At 35.5% G+C, this 20,370-nt stretch overlaps 2 protein-coding genes and 1 long non-coding RNA gene across 6 annotated transcripts; all 3 read left to right on the top strand.

Moving 5' to 3' along the window:
- Nucleotides 1-1,192: 1,192 nt before the first annotated feature.
- Nucleotides 1,193-5,329, top strand: LOC120343496 (tripartite motif-containing protein 54-like). 2 transcript variants are annotated; one of them, XM_039412696.2, is made up of 7 exons: nucleotides 1,193-1,417; nucleotides 1,790-1,974; nucleotides 2,576-2,671; nucleotides 3,260-3,412; nucleotides 3,932-4,096; nucleotides 4,180-4,320; nucleotides 4,918-5,329. In XM_039412696.2, exons 1-7 carry the CDS (start codon nucleotides 1,249-1,251, stop codon nucleotides 5,041-5,043), a joined length of 1,035 nt encoding a protein of 344 aa, XP_039268630.2. In that variant the 5' UTR covers nucleotides 1,193-1,248; the 3' UTR covers nucleotides 5,044-5,329. The 2 variants fall into 2 exon arrangements, with proteins under 2 accessions (XP_039268630.2, XP_039268631.1); XM_039412697.2 differs by lacking the exon at nucleotides 3,932-4,096.
- Nucleotides 5,330-6,465: 1,136 nt separating this feature from the next.
- On the top strand, nucleotides 6,466-8,557 carry LOC120343500 (uncharacterized). The gene is made up of 3 exons (XR_013474949.1): nucleotides 6,466-7,254; nucleotides 7,764-7,997; nucleotides 8,358-8,557. It is a non-coding gene; the product is annotated as an uncharacterized LOC120343500 (long non-coding RNA).
- Nucleotides 8,558-11,799: 3,242 nt separating this feature from the next.
- LOC120343476 (uncharacterized) lies at nucleotides 11,800-19,468 on the top strand. 3 transcript variants are annotated; one of them, XM_039412666.2, is made up of 10 exons: nucleotides 11,800-12,284; nucleotides 12,702-12,812; nucleotides 13,072-13,179; nucleotides 13,697-14,386; nucleotides 14,509-14,637; nucleotides 15,284-15,477; nucleotides 15,692-17,008; nucleotides 17,403-17,511; nucleotides 17,966-18,075; nucleotides 18,159-18,299. In XM_039412666.2, exons 1-9 carry the CDS (start codon nucleotides 12,113-12,115, stop codon nucleotides 18,040-18,042), a joined length of 2,907 nt encoding a protein of 968 aa, XP_039268600.2. In that variant the 5' UTR covers nucleotides 11,800-12,112; the 3' UTR covers nucleotides 18,043-18,075; nucleotides 18,159-18,299. The 3 variants fall into 3 exon arrangements, with proteins under 3 accessions (XP_039268600.2, XP_077967313.1, XP_039268599.2); XM_078111187.1 differs by having other exon boundaries at nucleotides 11,875-12,284; nucleotides 14,512-14,637; nucleotides 17,403-17,611; nucleotides 18,159-19,468; XM_039412665.2 differs by having other exon boundaries at nucleotides 11,877-12,284; nucleotides 17,403-17,611; nucleotides 18,159-19,467.
- Nucleotides 19,469-20,370: the final 902 nt, after the last annotated feature.

Genomic DNA, 20,370 nt, shown 5'->3' with positions numbered 1-20,370 from the left:
ATAGGCTACTCATTGGCTGGTTGGTATACTCGGTTCATTGTAGCCTCAGAGATGAACTGGTAGGGACAACAAGATCAAAACTAAATATCAAATGTGCAAAATGTTATTAGAAGTAAAATTTGGTAAAAGTTTGTTCCGAAAATGGCGATGACGTGTTCCTTAACATAAGAATATAATGGAAGTAATGGCATACTAAAAAAATAAAATGAATTGCCAAAAAATATCTTTTCAATAATTTAACGTTTTTGTTCCTGCTTGTAATTTGTCAATTGCAATCAAACCTCAGAAACTATGCAGCTAATATCATACCACTGTGATGAAATTCAAAAAATTCAATATCACCCACGTCATACTGGGTATGAGCGCAACTAAACTGAATGACTACCGAATGCCGGAAAAAATTTAAAAAAAAACGTATTAGAAATAAGATATTTGGAAAATCGTGATTTTGAGACAATCAAATATACAAATGTAATTTCAATTCACTCTAATTAGGATAAGCATCTCTAACGGCACTCGTGGTAAGTAAAAAGCAGATACGTTGCCTGCGGCTATCGTTTGATGGCAATAATAAATCTAGTAGATGTTGCGTCAGGTTTACCAAACGAGTTCGACGACGTTTTGAGTGGTTAAAGTCGATATCGGTTTACGATGCTTTAGCGTACAAGAAAATATGATACCATGTAGGCATGTTATCTAGGGTTGTGATTTACGAGCGGTTAAACTGGGTTAAAACTTATGGAAGAACGTGAGACGGTTTCGTATTTAGTTTTCAGGGCGGTCAGTGTGACTTGGTAATGATAAAATGTGGATTATATGCTCGACATGTGTGTAGGTATCATCGGCATGTACCGCATTTTGTTAACTTGCTTCTTGTCTGAGTTATACATATAAAATGACATAATACCTTGAAAAACAAAATTTATTTTAAACGTTATTTCAACTTGTGCAATCTTTTGAAACGGACAACGACCGTACAATAGTCAATTGATCACAATCACAGTATATCAGTTTTGGCCGTATATATATATATATGTGAAAATAAACATTTGAGCCGATTCGGGTATTTATTTCGAAGTGTGGAAACAAATGATATGTATGTTGTTCACTCTTCTGCTGGTTGTGATAATTCATTCTGGTGATTGTATATAATATATATTATATAAACATATTATGTTTCTTAAACAGACATTATCAATTAAATACTTTAAATACTGTTATCGGGAAACGATCCCGAAAAATATATATATGCCTGGATTCAAACCTTTTGAAGCAGAAGAAATCAAAGAACAACAACCAGAAATAACAATCAAAGAAAAAATAGAAAAAGAAGAAGTAGAAAAATACACATTAGAGTCCTTGGAATATAGAATAAACAACATGAGTCTCCTGGCAAATGATGATTATTTAGCTTCAGGTCAGACCATAACATATAATTATCGAGACTGCGAAATAGAATTGCCAAATGCCGAGACAACCTTATTTAACCTCATGATCTTAAGTAGGGATATGCGATGAGAAAGTTTTTGCAAAAACGTTATTTTGAGGAAAGACTGATAATTGTCTTTAGCAATAAATATTTCCATATATATATAACCTTTGTCCTGTATGCCGTTGATGCGCTGGAAGACAAATTATTCTGTTTTGCCGAAAACGAGATTTATAACGTTTATTTAGAGGTATTGTACATATGCCTATATTCTTTCCAAATATTTTAAAATTTGATGTGTAAACGTACCGGCAAAATGCTATGAATTTTGTTGATCATTGCATTCATTTTACATTGCAGTTGTTGAATCTAGAGTCGTGGATCTTCCTCCAGAAACGTCACCAAACCTACCAAGTATTCCTCCCGAACTACTATGTCCACAATGTTTGGAATTGTACGACAAACCGTTATTTCTACCCTGTTCTCATACTTTCTGTAAAAACTGTACTGAAATGTTGATTACAACGTCTGATTTAGTTTTACAGGTTTGTAGATATGAGTTTCTAAACCAGGGGTGGGCAATTACTTTTTTGAGTAGGCCAGTTGCTTACTCGGCTGGAGGCTCAAAACTCTATTCACAAAAACTAGTCCAACAGCTGGGCTAACGTTTATATAATAATGAGAAGTACAAAGTAACAATCGGGATTTTATGACGTTATTTTCATCGGTATTTTCAACGGAAATTAATATTCATAAAATATACAGTCATAATTTCAGCTGGCATGAGTGGCCCGGATGAAAACCCGCCCGCGGGACGTAATTTGCCCACCCCTGTTCTGAATTATTCACCGATACAATAAAGTAATAGAATATGAAGAGTCCCGGTATAACCATTCAAATTTTCCGAATATATGGATTTAGTCGGCCAAATTTTGCCGAGATATTGCTGCCATGTATGACATTTCGAATATTTTAGACAAAAACCAAATTTCCACAAGTACATTCTCGAGCAACAAATTTTGAGTAGTTGGGGAAGCTCGGACTTGTATATATAACACTGGATATGGAAGTGAATAAATTCTTGTGCATTCGAGACTGATCAAATGTTCTATTGATTAACTTTATAAAAATGGTTATGTTTTTCAGAAAAGAAGCAGGTTTATATGTCCGACATGTCGAAATATAATTAAATACGGACCAGAAGGGGTTGATTGCTTACCCAGGAACGTTAATTTAGAACAAGTAAGTAGAAGCATATGTATAATATTGAATATTATTAACAGTTCCAATGAAGCGAAATAATAAGAGGATAGATATATTTATTTATTCAATCGCATATTGACATTTAAAACTAGTCAATGTCACAAACATTCTATAAAAAGTGTGTCGAATAAACAATTCAATCATCTTTAAATTTACTGTAGATATTTAGACCAATACCGTGTTATATTTACTTTAAATTCCCGTATTATTGTAAACCTGCTCTAAATATATCACGGAAAGAAGTCGTAATTGCCATGATTAAAACGAAATGAATTCACGACGCCGATAATCAATGATAGTTAAATACATAAATACAGGACAGCGTGATAGTAAATCAAGTATATAAATCCGTTTGCAATAAATCCACATATACCGGAATCACCGCTAGAATCTTGTATTTTGACTCAAAATACAAGATTCTAGCAGTGATTCCGGTTGAGAGACATCTCCCTTTCATTAATTATGACTCCAGAAGAAGGAGAATGTGAAATTTACCCAGACTTGACAGATAAAAATCAGTTTAGTAAGTTGTACATCATCTGATTTAGTGAATATGTTAAATTTCAGGCAGTTGTGAGATTCAAAGTTGAAAGTAAGACTCGATATCCAGAGTGTAGTCGTCATCGACAATTTCACATGGAACTGTTGATGTGGTGCGAAACATGTGCTTGCAATTTATGTCCACTTTGTGCGTTGGAAGACAGTCATAAAGACCATAAGGTAAATCAATACTTAAATGTTACAAAATTTGTTATTGATCGTGCGGATAAGTGGGATTTAAAACAACATCTAAAACATAGAGAACGTGGTGAGTTTTATACACAAATAGGTCGATATTATGTATAGCATGGTCTAAAGATATATTAGACCAATGGATTAGCGGGGGATGCCAGTCTACCGACGACTGTACCAAATTTCTAACAAAAAATGCACAAAGTTATTGAGTATATTTAGAATTAAACATCTAATTAAAACAAACGACGAAATTACGACAAACACACGGAATTGATACATCTGGTTGCCGAGGAAAAAAAAAATTCTCAGTCGTTAGCGAATTGTGCCGTAAACCAATATAATTAAAACAACACTCAAATAGCAAAAAGTAATTTTAATTACTACTGTGTAAATATATAAGCTTTGACATCTAACCAAGGTTCCAAGGTCAAATGTGCTGGAAGAAGTCCACGTTCGATAGCTTTGCATATATACCACAAAATATCTTAAAATATCCTCGTTTAGATCGCACCGCTGAAAGTTCTACAAAAATTCAAAGAGATTCGCCGTCGGTTGAAGCAATCAACGAAAGCTTTAACAAGCAAGATTGAAACGCTAGGTGGCAATATTTTGGAATCTCAAAGTGTTGTGTCAAGTATAGAAATGAAAGGAGAAGATCTAAAAAAGAGGGTACATTGTGTAATTCTAGTCAAACATATCATATGTAACTTTATATATCAAACAATGATGGTGAGACGTATTTTTTTTTCCAGGTCGATGCTGAGTGTGATGAAATGGCGAGACAAGTTGAAAAAAGGAGACAAAACATGTACAAAGACATAGAGAAGGCAATGCATAAAAAGCAATGGAAAAGACAGCAAGAAATTAAGCAGTTACGAGTTGAATATAAGCAGGTAGGCAGCAGCATAGCATTAAACTGTGTAAAACAAAACTGCAATGTTACAAGATTTAAAAAAAATACTGAATCGATTATACTGCCTTTTCTGCAAAATGTTGACTGTGTGTTCATTTCTTTGCTAAGGTCTAGCTCCAGGGTGGGCAAGGTTTTATGGGCCAGGGGCCAAAAAATTTGCCCACCTAGACTGGCGGGCCATGTAAGCGTGACGTTAAATGTTACATTTTATGAACAAAATTTTATTCACAGTGTTACAAAAGCAAAAGTGGAAAACAATGAGCCTCGTGCCAAAACTAAATTTAATCGCAATTCCAACAAATTTCTTGAGCTATTTATTAACTGAAACATCAACATTTGGTTTTAGTTTAGTTGTGGCAGCATCAGTCGGGTCAGATTGAATTAGTCAACGGGCCGGATTTGGCCCGCGGGCCGTAGTTTGCCCATGTCAGGTCACTCTATCTCATAGCTGAATGCTTTGGGTAAGGCATGTTCTAAGATAGTTACTTTGGCATTATGAATGCACTCAATTTTCGTTTTTTTTTTAAATTGAGTCCAGCACGGTATGGGAAATAAATACAAATTTATATTACTACAGACCAAGGAACTCCTGGAAAAAATTTCAAATGTTCTTGACAAAGACGGACCAACAGATTTTATGAAAGAACTAGAAGCAAGTGGATTAGCCAACAAAGTTGATCGATTAGCTAGCTTAACATCATGATATCAGAACATCATTTTCATTCATAATATCCATGAAAATTTATTAGTAAACTATGTTATCACTCGTTACCGAGTCGTGCATGTCAAACGCAAAAGCTAGCCCCTTCAAGTGCTTTGCATGTATTTTGCATATGGCGATTCTCAGATTGTGCCTTATAACGGGATACTGAAAACTGTGTCATTGAACAAATAAGCAATCAGTAAAGTGCTTCATTTGGCCCCCAAGAAAGGGTTAACTGTGCAGAACATTTATATATATATATATATTATTTCACCATTTGCAAGATTCCTACAGCTAATTTTGTGTGTTTTCCGTGTGTGAGCAGCTGGTTAACTTTTGGATGTTCCGTCACATTTAACTTATTGCTGCCTAGACACTGTTATGGAACATGGCCGTCGGAGCCTAGAAGAAATAGACGTTGCATGCATTGTAAATTACGCCCATGACTTTAAAGTGAACAACCTGCGCAATTTTCTTTGTACTGTATGCATTTACACTTTTCCAATGATTTTGCCAACTTACTGATTACGGTTTAATCGCCACGTCTCGAGCAATCGATCGCGTCTGATGTTGAAAGAATTTTCTTGAAATACCCCCAAAAATTGCCTCGAACCAGTTGTGTGTTTTGCAACAGGAAGAATACCGTACTTTACATGCGCAAAATACAATATACACATACAGTATTTGAGTCTGGGCAAGCCCGATAAAGCATATTATCACACAACAAATGCAAATTTTTCCGCTGCCAAGGTTTAAAAATGAAGTGCCGAATATCGCGTGGTTAGACTGACAAACAATCATACAATAACTTCTGCAGTATACGAAAGTTATTGTCTCACTCCAAGAGTAGTGTGATAAATTTTATTCGCAATGGTAGCAGTGGCATCAAAATGCCCAATTTGTTCTAATTCTGAGCAAGCGAGAAATCGCGTTTGGAGGAAATTGTAGATTAGATACTGAAGTTGGAGCAGTCATGTAACATTCATGGTTTGAGAATATTTATTTTCGCTGTTTGGATAATACTTGGCAAGGTTCATTGAGGAATTTCCAACATTTACGACTAAAATGCGTGTGTGCAGTTATCTGCACATTCAGTGCCCATTCGTTTTTGTGTAGGACCTTGTTATCGATCTGTCGATCGCGATCTATTTTGAAGATTTTAGTCGATCGCGGTCGAAAGCAGGTTGGTCACCCCTGATTTATACCACATTGTAAGAAATATCACATTTTAAAATGTACAAATCAGGTTATAGTAGGAGCCTAATATTTACATTTACTGACTTGAGTGACCATTTATTATAGTAATATGATTACAGGCAAAAACCTTTATATGATGCTTTAACTGAATTCGAGAATTGATATGATTTCGATCGCAGTTTAACGGATTAATGATCGGGAAAAAGGGTATTCACTGAGTATTATAACGTAATATGTTGATGTTCTTATGAAATTCGTTTGCACTCAGTCGCAAATCTAAGAAATAATCCAGGCTCGCATTTCATTTTTACACTGATCAATTACTAGTCTTCTAAAAGTCAAATTAATTAGTCAGATCAAATTACTATAGCATGAAATGTATTGAATGAGAAAACTTAATTTTATACTGTAAATGCCAATTTTTCCATTCTACAATTTGACCTTCTTAGCCTCAGACTGGGTGAATCTCATTGTAAACAAATTCTTTCCTTCCGAATTCCCAGAACGTTATTAACACTTGAATAGTACACAAGCATCACTGTGGTAATTACAATCTCAATAGAATAGTTATTGAGAACAATCACGCAGTGAATGCTTTATAGTGCGTACTCTTCATTCTTGAACCCAAATTTATAGAACGAAAATGCATAGTTTCAAAGAATAGGCCTCTTTTAATGAAACCTCATCCTTACTGTGGTTTAGGCAGCTCCTCATATTCTCACATAACGACACAAGAGAATAACAGACAGTATCCAATCTTGCAACTTTATATGCGACATATATCAATATTATGATAAGCTTTAGTGTGCAGTTACATAATTGCAAGATATATTTGAGAACAGTTACCGTTACAACTTTTGTATTTCGTTCACCATTTCCATATTAGCATGTAACACATATCTGTAAACTAAGGTTTTTAAGAACACTAAAGAAAATTCTCGTTTATAGGTTCGCCACTCACTATGCTTACCTTTATATTACTAATTTTTTCATTTGCGAGTGCCGTTTCCACAGGTGAGTTAGCTATTCAGACTGTGTATTTTCGCCTTTATTTGTATTACTGTTCCAAAACATGATTCTTTTTGGAGTATGAATTGACTGAAATGACTTTCGAACGACGTATATAGCAAAATAGTTAGTTACTAATAAGGCAGTTTGTTGAGCGCTCTCAGGCGACAATTTTGAAATATAGGTATTTTAGTCATATCACTGACTTCTGATGATATCCTTTCTGTTATTTGAGAATTCCAGGTATACCAACTTTTGAACAATTGCGTACATTACATTGTGCATATTTTAAAAATCATGCATTTTATTTCGGTATTTTAAAGTTTACTTCCATGCTGAATGGTAAAATATATTGGTTGTTTCTCTTGGATTAATATGATTTAATCAAACCATTGGACAAAATTTTCAATCTTAAATATTGACTCAACGAATATAAATAGAAAATAAGACTAAAATGTGATAGATATTAATTTCCAAATTTTTTCGAGATATATTATATTTTGTATTATATACAGATAAGTCATGTCCAGAAGGAAGTATTTATACTGACTGTGAACCATGCGGTGGAACATGCGACAATCCAAACCTGGAATTTTATGATATTGCAGAAGATGGTATGAGTATTTGTTTCTCTCCATGCGGTGTGGGTGATTTCTGCACTTGCAAATATGGTTATATACCTAGAAGTTTGACAGACAAGACTTGCGTGAGAGAAGAACCTTGTGTGGAAGCAGCAAGAGCAAAAAATGGTACATTGGAAATTGTTTCGTGTACCCCAAGTAATTAATATTAGTTAAGCATTACACATACAAATAATGCAGCTCATTTGTCAACTATATAATTTACTTGGCCGGGACCACCTTCCACTTACTTCCTACATCTCGCCAGCACGATAACATTTGACTAATAGCTAAAGGCGCGATTAGCTTTGTTCCCGTGTCTACAACTATCCGTGTTCGCGTTGTAGCTTAGATTTGTGCATATTCATTAGATTAATGGAATATGCATGAATGACAAATGAGATTTGTAATATAAGAGAAATTAAATATTTCAATACTTTGTGGCACACTGCATTTGATCTGTAAATGATGATTTCCTCTCCTTTACAGAGTTACAGTAATAACAAGAATAAAAAGAAGCTGGTGGCTATCAAGATGATACTTATGAAAATATCGGATCAAGCTTATTTCAAATAAAAGTTATATCAACTAATATACCTAAATTTTGTGATTATTTTGTGAAAGTCAGTTCATTTCTAGTGATACATAGCAACAAATGAAGTTGCAAAAACAAGAATTTATACGTCAAAGCTGAAAGAGACTTCGACAAAAAGGATGGTAAATAGAAGAAATATAAATTCAGGTAGCCATGGACCATGGTAACGACACTCAAGAAAATATTGGAATTTTGAAGAAGAAAAATACTGACAGTAAGATTTTGTTCCGTAGTCATCAAATGCATTTTAGGTATTGAGTGAACATGGCAAAATTATCAGAGAAACAGAGACCATATTATTATTACATATAAGTAAACTAGTATAAATAAGAAATCATGCCAAGATAAAAATCAATTATTATCGAATCACGGAGACAAATCGATGCGTTAGATGTAGGCTATATTCGTTAAGTTGAGAAATATAAAGTAGGGTATACAATAAACTGCATTTCTAGAAATTGAAGCTTGTTATATCCAACGTGAAAAAAACAGCGCTTTGCCAAACACGAATTGGGCCAATATACCGTTCTGTTAAATTAGTGTTGGGGAAATCCGCAAGCATTGGGCCAATCCATTTTCTGTATCGCTATGTTTGAACATTGCTTTCATGTTTTTTTTCTAGTTTAAAGGTGATGATTTTTCATGACTGGGCAGGTGCGGAGTGAATATATCAAAATGCAATAATTACCACTGAAACATATTCCATGTATGTGTTACTAACTAACTCGCGCACCACCATATCGTCACGCTAATAACCGAATTGCGTAAGTCATTTTTAGCAGTTTCGAGAAAAACGTAAAAAACTTCCTAATGATTTTGTTATGCAATTGAGAGTCAATAATTTGCCATGGTTCAATTTTTTGATCGTAGCCGGATTTAAGTTAATTTGTATGGCGCAGTTAAGTGACGTCATAATGGCGCACTGTGACTTAGACAGAAATGTGTCTATGACTTGGGGACATACGCAATTTTGCAACTTCACTATATGCACCAGTCCTGAAAACTAAACATTCCAAAAACGAATGTAATTCTCAGTATCTACAATGTCTAATCCCCAAAATAGCTAATCAGTTTCAATTACATTATTTTTTATGTTCAAAAATATATATTTCATCAATATAACACGTTCTGCACACCCACCGAAATAAGACTAAGATTAAATATAAAGAATAAAACAGCAATGCACCCAATATAAAAGCCAAACAAGGTAAATTGGACTCGGACAGTGAATATCACAAGTGCACGTCTTCCTATACTGTAGTAAAAATTCAAATTAATACGCGCTAAGCTAGAATCCGAGATGCAAAAACTCGGAAATACGTCGCCGAGGTTATTTTGCCTTTGTGACGTCACAATAGTCCCGCGGTAACAATGATAATTCATTATGACGAAACAATTACACAAATGTGCATGTCATACTAAATCTCCATTTTTATGGGTTTCGGAATTCCTAAAATAAAATCTGAGTTAACAGACAGGAGCGCAGCATTACATAAATACCTATTTTATAAAAAACTCAAAATCGCCAAAAATGATTTACGCAATTCCGTTATTAGCGTGACGATATTTACATAGGCCTACTTACTCGAAGCGTCCTCTAGTGGCTGAAACAAGACATCAGCCTTGTTTCGAAGATCCCATAATCGCAAAAAGAAATAATATTTTAATAAACTTATTAGTTACATGCATTAACAACGACAACTTTGCTTCCAGTAGCTATGAATCTCTTGTAATTATTATTATTATTAATATCATGATCTTTTTGGGTGTTGGAAATGGGACTACGTTATAAAAGACATTTGTGGATGGAATTTGTACTTTGCACTTACTTTGGGTATGTCGGGCTTACTAATTTGCCAAGCGTAGCAATAGCGTCGATGAACAGCAACAGAAGGTCGAAGACGCTTCTAGGAATACACTTTTCAAACAACCTCGTATTTTACTCTGTGTTTGCAGTGAACCTGTCCCCTAAAACTTGGTTTAATATATGGCATAATTACAAATTTTATGTCAAAGGATTGTTGACACAGCAAACGTTTACTTTTGTAATTGTAAGAACGAGACGGCCTAGGTAAGTTTGTTCGCTAAGCTATTGTAGTAGACAGTGCTTTCATTCCATTGAAACAACCACCCATTCGGCAGGCCATCATTCATTTGATACCACGTAATTGACGAATGAATGGCTCACTCCCAGAACGATCCGAGTAGGTTCGCCGCGTTGCCAAGGCAACATGATTAGCTAGGCTTGCAAATAATACTACGAGTGCCGTATTAAATAGAATTCGCGGGGTTTTCATATGAGCGAGCCTGTAACAATTACCAATCGAACAAGACTGCTGAGCCGATTTAGGCAATTTAAAATATCTCTTAAATTGCTTACCAATCGTTGTAGTTGTACAGGAAGTATTAATAAAAACAGTATGTTGTAAATTCTGGCAACATGAAAATATAAAAAATTACGACTATTGGCTTAAACCACCAAAAAAAAAAACAATAGCTGACAGTTTCATGGGCCAGCAATCCGCTCAATTTCAATATGAAGACATTGGCTATTATTCCATTTTAATCGAAAAGCACGCCATAATAAAAGAATGTTGACGTTTAAGTTTAAAATAGATAACTTACCAAATTTTCTACTTTTAATATGGTCGATCGCATTGAAAAGAATTTCATTGTATTACAACGGGGCGAGTTTGAAGTGTACACGCATCGACGGATTTATTATACAGCTGAGCGTATTATACGCGGCTCTTTATTTGCCTATGGGTGTTGTTTTTACTTTATACCGTAGAATCGCTCATAAAAGTCGAATAAAGCTTTTTGAGTTTCTATAGTCTAAGTTCTTCCAAAGCCGAGCGCAGGACGAGTCCAGCACTATAATACGAAACGATAAATATGCGACGCTGAAGTAACCTACCAGTTTACATGCTTTCTCGTCAATTCAAAGTATGTAATATCATATTGTGGGCTTATTTTATAGTTGAGGTTCGGTTGAGACAAGATAGCTTTATAGTGGTTGTCATTGTGAATAGAATACTGTGTTTCGTCATAAAATTTATAATATTCTTAGATGATAGAAAAAAATGCTAGCCTATTTGTAACTTTATTTGAGACAATCGAAATGCATTCATGTTTGGATTGAGAAGTATAAGTAGCTGCAAATGCCAATCTAGTGCTCCTAATGTGCAATGTCTCACGCATGGGCTATACATAATAGGAAAACGTATCGAACAGATGGTTGATCATGTAATGTCATGCTCATATCGAGCCGAATGGGAAACTGACAACCTCGATGTAGTTATTTTTTTCATTTGATTGGGGCTTTCATTTTAAATTGATTGAATCGCCAAACCGCGTTGGTTCGTGTTAGTTTATTGTCAGAAAACAATATCTCGTCAGGCCTGGTTTACGTTGCGAAGACAACACAACGAGGACATATTTATTACAGTTCTCATTGTTGTTAGAATATTGGTCCCGATACATAGTTAACCCTTTATACACTGTGGCATGGGGTGATACGTACATTGAAGAAGCGGTTTCTTAAATGAAAGGGTACTGCGTAAAAACAGAACAATAAACAAAAGGCAATTTAGAGTGTAGTCAGCCTCCAATTATAGTTTTGTTGACAACCAACTCATTGTCTTTCGCCATGAATTCGGAGGAGATCAGACCGAGTCTTTCTAGCAGTTCCAGTGATGAGGACGAAGAAATTCGGGTTGTACACTCGAATACCCCCAACAAATACTTGTCGTCGTCAAATTCGTCATCTTCATATAGAAGTGAACGGGAAGTTGTAAAATCGTTATCACATTCGGATTTGGGTAAATAATTATTATTTTGATTGAATTTTTACCTCCTTAATATATTCCACAGCAGGCCTCAGAGATGGAGTATATGGGTAGGAGTTTAACATGTTTTTCATTGCTGTAGGGGTATAAGGTGCTGAGCATAAAATTTGAGCTGACGACACCAATATGTGGCAAAGTGACAATGTGGTCATATGGAAGAGCACATATTCTGATGGAAATATTATGCGATGTATTGAAAAAAATACTGTGCAATATATTGACTCATATTCATATTGTAGTAAAATAAACGGTTATTTCAATGGAGAGCTTGAAATATTATCATACATCGGCACGTTCTTCGCGATTTATTCTTATTCAGAATTTTGATTCCGCCGAAAATTAGTAATTCCGTTATTGAATTAATTTATAACCTCTGAATTTTCCTGACAGACGATCAGCTGCTGTCTTCTTCAGAATCCTCGTCTTTGAGGTCCAGCTCAACAATAAAAGACACAGAAAACACTCCAGATATATTGAGAAATCTTGATCCCAATAATAAAGGTGAGAAAAATACAAGGACAACTATCACAATATCGTTGGTGTATTTGAGGGATCAAATCTTAATTTAAATGGAAGGGTGTCAATAGTTACGTTTCGAAATCGCAACTAAAAATTCAGTCCTATTAACTGCGTAAAACTTTGTAAGGCATTCTGGGATGGTATCAAAATAGCGAAATAGCGGGGAGTATTTTAGGGATTGATTTGTATCGGCCCATTTCCACTCACAAGCTAAGTTCTAACCCACGTTTCTTCAACACAGAAACGTCATCCAAATCGTCAACTACATCAACCTACACAAGCGAAATCAAAGTAAACGGGGATCAACAGGAGGTATTAAAAGATACCAAAGGGAATTCGTCATATTCGGGTAAACATTGCAGCATAGATTTGTTTTAATTTAATTATTGAATTCAATTCATCAAAACAAGAAAGTGGCATCGTATTCTTGTAGGAAAAGTAATTAATTAATTCCAAACATAGCAATCGCCATATAACTTATTATGGCTTACGTATTATTTTTATTAAATATCACTATACGCTTACAAATACAACTTTTGTTATCGTTTGGTTAAACATCTGACTCTATATATAGCAGTGTTCTTGTTGTTGCATAAATTTGTTGCATTAGAGTGTTCAAAAAAATGGAATATTGTTAATCAAAATAGGCCTAATTATATTACCAAGATCAGTCATATTTCACGATTCCGTAAACCTCTTTCGAGCTCTTGGCTCAGTTTACTATAATGTCTTTGCCTACTTTCCCACAAACACGACGAATCAATAAGTGCAAGATTTGCCTTCAAGATCTATGTCGTCATAAACAACCTGAAATGTTGACGAGCAGTACAGTCCATTCTATAGTCCGAAATATTTTTTTTCTGTAGGATCATCTCATTCAAAGCAGTCTTATAATGAAGATTCTTCCATAACAACTGAATCAGAGCAAGGATTATTGCAAAGCATCCTGAGCGATTCATCGAGTGAAAAAATCACGACAGACTTAGAGGTTGCTTCCCCAAAAGACGGCAAATTTTCATCGTCGACAGACGACGAATTACTGCGAAAATTTCGTGAACAACAAGCGAATAGACGATTTCGACCAAGAAGTGCGAAATTGCGCAGAGACTTTGAACCAGAACCAGAAAACGTTGAAAGGGTTTTGTCAAAGCCCAACAATAGAAGTGGTAGTGATAATACCTCAAGTTCAGACGAAGAAAACAAAAAAAGAAAACCGCAGCACAAAAGACTGCGAAAGGGATCATCTAGTTCTACCAGTAAAAGCAGCGTTGTCTCTGTTAAAAACGAATCTCCAAAAGTTTTAATCGCACTTTCAGAACAATCCAATTTATACGAGTTAAATAGAACTCAAAACGAATCAAAACCAGAGCAGGTTTCCAAAATTCAACGAACTATCACTTCGACTGGAAGTGAAACCCGAGATACATTGACTACATCTGCATCGAGTCCATCATCAGATACAGAATCGGCAGCTGAAGACAGGCCGCCAAGCAGGCAGGGAAAACGACCAACTTCGGCATATCCCAGGCAACGACAACACTCTAAACATAAAAAAGGTAGGTAGCACATTTTACTGTGTATTTTATAGATAGTTTTGAATTTTTTTCGACATTATCATTTTGTTATTTTTAAAAATGACCTCAGTAATACTTATTTTATAAATTGAATACATTCTCAGAAGAAAAACCGAAATCAGTTCAAAGATTACTGACCGAAAAATCTTCGCCATTACCAGTACAAAATCCATACATCAAAGGACCAATAGAGCAAGGATTTCCATGGCCATATACTGAAGATATTAGAGGAGGTACGTTGATTTACTTCTAGGAGAGTAGGATAACTCCCCAAGTAGAATTCTAGAACTTACTATCAAAAATGTTCATTCAAGCTTGAAACAACTCTGGTGATAACTGTTTTCTTCTGTGTACGTGTTGTAAATCGTCTTCTAAATTTCACTAACTTATTCATACACTGAGCATGAGCAGTATTACAATAGATCAATGGAACAATTTTGGTGGAACGGCACACCAAAGATATTTCAGAGGCTCGAGGAACCTCTGTACAATAGTTTATTTGCCTCATACAAAAACCTCTAATTTTGTATTTATCTTTCGTTTTTTTTAAAATATATTTCCTAATGATCCATTGTTGTAAGGCCGTAAGAAGAATTGCGAACTATAAACATATATATTTATATATATAAACTAATACCAGTAAAACAAAATGATCTTAAGGTGTAGCAAATTTGATAATAACAAACCTAAAAAGTGTTTGATTAAATTTAAACAATGTAGCCTGCATATAATAATAATAATACACACACGCGGATTTGAATGTAAATTCGCGAAACACCTGGACAATACTATCGAAATACTGGTTGAAACCACTGCAATATAGGTTATCGATTTTGTTTGATCAGTCATGTTCAATACATTGCATTTTTGTTGTTGTAGGAGAAAAATCATTACGTCGCCTGATAGATCATCACAAAAAGAAGCTTAACAGTCTTCTTGCCCAAGAGTATTTGCAAAAACACCTTGAAGTAGAACTACGAAAAGCAGGTGCGCAATTCAGAGAATACGAAAGAGAACCAAGACCTTTGTCACCAAAGCAAATCAAGAAATTTAGAGAAAAGAACGTCACTTGGGTAAGTAACTAATCTCAATGTTGAAATTAAATTTTTGACATCTTCAATACCTATAGAACGTACGGTAAGTAGTAATATAAAATTTACAAAGTGACTGTATAATTTTCTGAGTCACATTTTATTACTATTCCAAAAGTCTTCGAAAAGAGTTAGAGCTTTTTAAGTAATGTTTTACTGAACATCCACGAACTTTAACTTAAAAATAATTTTACAGGTTTATTTAGACGGTAGACTCCATAACTTGTCAAGAGAAATGGGCGGTTTGAATACAACAGCACGTCGCGGAAGAGAGAGAAACAAAGTGAATCCCAAGAAAGATAACAAAAAACGTTCCGTTTCTTTCGAAAAGGGAGTGGGTAGATCTTCGTCAAAATCCGGTGAGAAGACAAGTTTAGCCGATCTGCTACGTGGTCGAAGTGGAAAGAAAACTAAAAATGCACGAAGACGCCGAAGTAGCTCTGCTGATACTGGATCCAGAAAAAGTTCACTTTCGAGTCGAAGTAGCACTAGATCGCCCTCTAGAAGTACGAGCAGAACATCTCGTGCCAGCAGCACAGAAAAGAAACAACCTAAAAAGTCATCGTCGAAAAATTCCAGTAAAGCCTCTCGTTCGCGAAGTCGTAGCTCATCTAAAAGTTCCTCACATAGTTCAAAATTCCATTCTATATTTAAAAAAGATAATTCCAGAAAAGAACGCCCCACAACTGCTAAAAAATCACAAAGAGCACGAAGTGATTCTTCCGCAAGTGTGTCATCAAATAAAAGTAGTAGTGACAATAAAAAATCTAAGAAGAAAAAAGATAAAAAGTCTCGTTCAAAATCATCATCCACGAGCAGTAAAGATAGAGAAAAACACTATTTCATGGAAGAAAAACCAAAACTGGAAAGAGTTCTCTTCACAGAAGACATGGAAAAGAAAATCGACAGAAAGAAGAAAAAAGATAAGTCTGTGCGGATCGCGATTGCTCCTGGATTATACAACACAAAACATCCTTCTTCAGTTAATGACAACAACTCGTTTTTAGGTAGGCGGGGAGACAGGCCACAAAGCGAGCGACATACAAAACAATCACGAGATGACTACAACTTCTACAAAGACCATAATATACCTGGACATGCGTTTCCTTACTACTATCTATCCTATTTGCTGGCGATGGATGGCAGAAAAAGAAATCGATCTGAAGATTATTCGCAGACTAATAGAGTCATTCTTACCCACGCACCAGTTCATCGTGGCCCAGCTTGGAGTACTCCGCCCAAAAGTACGAGAAGAATTCATGCTCGTTTGCCATCTGAAAGAAGGAGTCCAGGTTCGTCACCAAAGTTGACTAAAAAGAAAAAGAAAACAAAGGGTGTCATAAATGATCGAAGAGATGAAAGCATGGGAAGGTCGTCATCGAGGGAGAGCGCGCCGTCCTCTTTGAATAGAACGTCCAATTCAACCAATTCTTATCCTAGAATCCGACCAGGATCAGGACCAATAAAATGTTCATGGAATTCTGAACCATCAACAGATAAACCAAAATATCCAGTGAGTTGGCACTTTAAAATACCCTGAATTAAAGTGACATTTGTTGATTAGACGAGGTGAATTTCTGGTTGCCAGTAAGGTAGAATATAAATATAAATAATTGATATAATGTCACATAATATACTTAGAAGGCGCTATTTGTTTTGTAGTCATGTATAATGTCATATGAACATATTTTATTCACTCGCCATGTACACAGAAAAGTCCAAAATTTCGACGTCCCTGTTAGTTAGTAGACATACTTGAAGCTTGAAGTAGACATACTAGAACTTGCATATTTTTTCAACTATACTCAATTTCTACCGAATATATTAATTCATATAATTCTCTTTCAAATGGCGTCAGCTCTCTATTATTTAAAAATATCAATTCCCTACAAACAATAATTTTTCAGGGTTCAGATCATCAATTGAAGAACACGGACAACCCTGCGATTCAGGCCTGGCTGAGACGAAAAGATGCTCAACTTCGCGCTAGGAAGCAAAACGAACTAAGGAAACAACGTAAGAAAACATCTCGACTCATTGACGAGCAAAATGATATTGAAGAAAAGCATGAAAGAGCCCTTAAGCAATACGAAGTGTGGAAGAAAGCCAAAGACAGGCAAGCGGCAAGAGTTCATCGCTACATTGAAATGTTGTGATGCTCAACGCCGTCTATATCGTTTATGGCGTTGATTTATGCGTGTGATAAAATATGATTAGAAGGTCCACATGAATTCTTGAACACAATAACTTGACACTAATGAGTTTTACAAAATGTCGTCTTAGATTCTCAATAGTAATCTCTTTTTTGCCAACGTTAGGTTGCAAAGTGTCAAATAAAACAAAAATTAACATCATAAAATAGAATCCGCGGCTCTGGTGCAGTTCGGGACCTACTTTACATTTACTTACATTGTATAATTGTATGCCCACAACATAAAATGCAAAGTTTAATTGAAATCTCTTGATTTAGGGAAATTTTACTTCGGCGAAGAAAAGAAACTACGGAAGCGAATTCAGCCGCATTCGTCAAAAAACACGCTGAACTAAAAGTGAAGAAACGAAAAGAACGACCGAGAACCGGTAAGTAGAGACTTTTGTATACGTACAAATAGAACCATTCAGTAGTTGGCACATAAACACAAAAATTTTATTGTGTCTTTCAGCACCAGCCATGGAACAAAAGCAATCGATCGGATCAACATTTTCTGAGTTACGTAGCTCATCGGCAAGTCCAGACGTTGTGGAAAAATCAAAACCTCGCAAACCGCGACCAAAATCGGCCAACACAATAACGGTGTCTTTCAGCAATCCTGTGGTAGAATCAAATACCCGCCCGAGATCAGCGACTCCGCCAAGACAAAACGTCGATGAGAAGCCTCCGCATTCACAAGGATTTTTTGAAAAAACGGGGAGCTTGTTTAAGAGTTTCCTTGGGGTGGGAGAAAGTAGCAAATCCAAAAACAAGGAACAAAATTCCCAAAAAGGTATTCAAGAAGGCCAAAGATCTGTTGTAACTGATGACCGTGTCGCCTATGATAAATGGGTTCGCTCAACGACGCCTGTGACAAATGGTTCCTCAAAGAAAAACGGTAAAAAGTTGAAAAAATCACGTAAAAATAACCAGCCAAGACTACCGCCTCACAACCATTCAGATAATGACCTAATTTCGAATTTGGCCAAAAGAAGGATAGAGAGCATTCTGGCAAGCCGAAAAAAAGTTGACACAGGATTGAAGAGGCGTCCGAAATCTGGCGCAAATGGGCTAAGAAACCCAAGTCCTCCAACAGGGAATCGTACAGATCCCACAAACAGAAAATGGAGATTAAGAGATGACGACATTATTAGACCTCAAATAAAATCCAGTTCGCAAAACTCACTTGGTACTCACAGCAACGCTAGTAGTAGCAGCAGCAATGGTGGAGACAGAAGACCGAAGTTTACATTCTCGCCTAAAACAAAATCAAGATCAACAAGACATTATAGAAATCCCGTGATACGAGAAGCAATGGATAGACATTAGCATAACAAAACAAAAGGCAGTGAAATTTTAACCAGATGGAAATATTTACGGAACGTCTTGCGCTATTGATCACAGGAATTTTAAGACTTTGTTACCCCTAACAACATTACCAATGCCGTCATTGTCAAGAAGCATATGTTTTGTCATAAACAGGAGTGTAACACATCATTAAATACTTCCAATGCGCATACTTTTCAAATGAATCAGTTACATGTTTTTTGGGGTGTTTGCACTTAATAACGTGTATTGTCTGCTAATGCATTTTTTAAATTATTCACTGTATGTAAAGCAGCACTTATTATTCATAAAAACTTTGTATTTGCATATTTTTATCAATTTATATATTTCACAGAATATTTTATATATTTTTATAGTTTAATATGTTATCAATTTTGTTGTAAATAGAGATCGTCATTTGCAGGAATAATATACAGTATTTGCAACAATGTTTGAAATTAACAGAAGTCTCTTTTGCAATTGTTAGAAAAATAAAAATGACGCGTCATCCTTCAGCTCAAAACTATTGTAACACAGTCAATAGTGGCCATTCATCTACTATTTTGCTGATGTATATTTTTTGTCATATCCAAGATTTTCTTGTGATGGAGCCATAAAAACATGAATTCATAGTTAACGATATCAAAAAAACAAATTGTGACTTTGAACGACCAACAGAATTCAAGTCCATCAGAAGACTCGAAATCTGACTAAATGCAGGGCCACATATAATTCTTATTGATAATTGGCCACTTCGAAAAAAACATTTTGTTTATAATGTAAACTGCTATGGCTCATGCTAGGCAAAGTATAACGACATATGGGCCATGCATTGCAATATTCTCCAAATTACCAGTCCAATTTTCCACATCAATCGTATGTCAGACATATCATTCATTGTTATGTTTGCATTCTGTTGGATCCTGTCCACTGAATAAAAATCTGCTAAAAAGCACTTTTAGACCGGAAATGGAAGAATGGGACATTTACAACCAAAAAGACACGGCCATATGCAACTCAATATCAAATTCGTTTGAGCATTCTGATTTTCGTGATAAAGGCCAAATTCGGTAATTGGAACCAGAAATGCACGGCACGAATGATTGTCCAAAATTTCAAAGCATCTACTTGAAATTTGTTTCCATTCGACACCTTACCTAAGCATGATTAATGAAATGACACAATAAAGAAAGGATTGTTTTCGAACGTGCTAGCGGCTCAGTGTCACTTGAAAACATCAGTAATTAGTAAGATACCAATGATTCACGGTCGTAGAAAAATAGCATTCTTCGGGTACAGATGGATATGTTTTTCAAAGGGTGTTGTGAATTGCGTTAGACGAGAGTATATATATTAGC

The sequence above is a fragment of the Styela clava genome, chromosome 3 (assembly GCF_964204865.1).
Source record: "Styela clava chromosome 3, kaStyClav1.hap1.2, whole genome shotgun sequence".
Classification (NCBI taxonomy): Eukaryota; Metazoa; Chordata; class Ascidiacea; order Stolidobranchia; family Styelidae; genus Styela; species Styela clava.
This window is presented reverse-complemented; position numbering and strand designations above follow the sequence as displayed.

Bases quoted from the DNA above. Each gene is read 5' to 3' on its own strand.
- LOC120343496 (XM_039412696.2), top strand. From the start codon at position 1,249: ATGCCTGGATTCAAACCTTTTGAAGCAGAAGAAATCAAAGAACAACAA. The intron at 1,418-1,789 runs GTCAGACCATAA...TTTACATTGCAG, and splicing joins TGATGATTATTTAGCTTCAG to TTGTTGAATCTAGAGTCGTG. The intron at 3,413-3,931 runs GTAAATCAATAC...ATCCTCGTTTAG, and splicing joins ACAGTCATAAAGACCATAAG to ATCGCACCGCTGAAAGTTCT.
- LOC120343476 (XM_039412665.2), top strand. From the start codon at position 12,113: ATGAATTCGGAGGAGATCAGACCGAGTCTTTCTAGCAGTTCCAGTGAT. The intron at 13,180-13,696 runs GTAAACATTGCA...TTTTTTCTGTAG, and splicing joins AGGGAATTCGTCATATTCGG to GATCATCTCATTCAAAGCAG. The intron at 15,478-15,691 runs GTAAGTAACTAA...ATAATTTTACAG, and splicing joins GAGAAAAGAACGTCACTTGG to GTTTATTTAGACGGTAGACT.